This window comes from Eimeria tenella, genomic scaffold (genome assembly GCF_000499545.2).
Source record: "Eimeria tenella Houghton genomic scaffold, Eth_scaff103, whole genome shotgun sequence".
In the NCBI taxonomy this organism is placed as follows: Eukaryota; Apicomplexa; class Conoidasida; order Eucoccidiorida; family Eimeriidae; genus Eimeria; species Eimeria tenella.
The window spans coordinates 55,520-57,130 of NW_013541463.1; the positions used below are offsets into that span (position 1 = coordinate 55,520).

The 1,611-nt window shown below is 53.9% G+C and overlaps 1 protein-coding gene across 1 annotated transcript; it reads left to right on the plus strand.

The window, feature by feature from the left end:
* Positions 1 to 180: 180 nt before the first annotated feature.
* On the plus strand, positions 181 to 1,198 carry ETH_00027725 (uncharacterized protein; the record flags this gene model as incomplete). Its single annotated transcript, XM_013372688.1, has 3 exons — positions 181 to 659; positions 748 to 875; positions 1,083 to 1,198. The coding sequence occupies 3 exons, from the start codon at positions 181 to 183 to the stop codon at positions 1,196 to 1,198; spliced, it is 723 nt and encodes a 240-aa protein (XP_013228142.1).
* Between the last annotated feature and the right edge of the window lie 413 nt (positions 1,199 to 1,611).

Sequence of the window (1,611 nt, forward strand, 5' to 3'; positions counted from 1 at the left end):
GCAGCAGCAGCAGCAGCAGCAGCAGCGCTAGACACACCGGTAGCCCTGTCGGTCCCACTTGCGTCTCCACTAGCTGCAGCAGCTGCAGCAGCTGCAGCAGCCCCCCAGCAGCCCCTCACCCCACACCCACAGCCGCAGCAGCAGCAGCAGCAGCAGCAGCAGCGCGTGTGCGTGCAGCGAATGGACCTGGGGCGGGAGGGGGTGTTTGTGGGGAGCGACGGCCCCTGGAGCTTCAGCAGCAAATGGAACTCTTGGCGGCGCCGCAAATACAACACTCAGTCCCAAGACACGCACTTCCTCGCCTGCAGCAGCGCGAAAGGCGTCAACTACTTCAAAAGGTGCAGCAGCAGGAGCAGCAGCAGCAGCGGCAGCAGCAGCAGCAGCGGCAGCGGGCGGGTTGTTGTGGTAGCAGCAGGAGGGGTGGTAGCTGCAGCAGCGGCAGCAAGAGATGTAGCAGCAGCAGCAGCAGTAGTGGTGGTAGTGGAAGGGGTAGCAGCAGCAGCAGCAGCAGCAGTAGGGGTAGTGGCAGCAGCAGCAGCAGCAGCAGTAGGGGTAGTGGCAGCAGCAGCAGCCGCTGCTGCTGCTGCATCAGCGGTAGTGGCAGCACCAGTGGAGGCCTTAGGTGTGGGAGGAGTGCGAGCTGAGCTGATTACTTGGCCGTGAGCGTTGTGTGTGCATGCTGCTGTTTGCTGCTGCTGCTTTTGCTGCTGCTGTTTGCTGCTGCTGCTGCTGCTGCTGCTGCTGCAGGCAGCACGTGTTTGCTGTTCAATGGCAAGAGGATAACGTACACCGCATCCGGTGGTTTAGAGCTGCCTACGGAATTAAAAGGGCGAAAAAGGCGGCAGAGACTTTCAGGCGAACGCTAGAGGCAGTTGGTCAGCGTCGAGGGTTTAGGGTTTAGGGTTTAGGGTTTAGGGTTTGAGGGCATGGGCTGCTGTAGAGCTCAGCGTGTAGCGTACGCGGCTAAGCGTGCGAAGTGCTGCTACTTAATGTATAAGGCTTGTGTTGTAGGGTTTGGCGTTCGGGTTTAGGGTTTAAGGTTTAGGGTTTAGGGTTTAGGGTTTAGGGTTTGTGTGCTGCAGGCCGTGTGGACGGGGAGCGCAGCGAGAGGCAAATAAGAGAAAAGGAAAGAGCCAACAGAGAGGCATTGCGTCTGCGGAAGAAGTTGTTTAAAAAGATATCTTCAGGGCAATTCTAAACCCTAAACCCCAAACCCTAAACCCTAAACCCTAAGGCAGATGTTCCCGTCTGTTTGGGTTTAGAGGCTGGGGGCCTCTTTTCAAGCTTTCTATCTCTGCCCATTTCTTCTGACTTCTTCATCGCCAATTTGGTTTATTTATTTCTCTTAATTCATTTATTTCTTTTTATTTATATATTTATTTCTTCTTATTTATTTCTGTTTATTTATTTCCTTTTATTTATTTATTTCGGTTTGCAAAAAATACACAAAAGACACAAAAGCAAATTAAAAACAGAGCCAGTAGCCATTAGTAGCCAAAGAGCTGCCTTGCTGCAGCGGCGCCCCAAAATCAGCTAGCCGCAGCTAGCTAGCTCCAGCTAGCTAGCTGTGCAGCTAGCTAGCTCCAGCTAGCTAGCTGTGCAGCTAGCTAG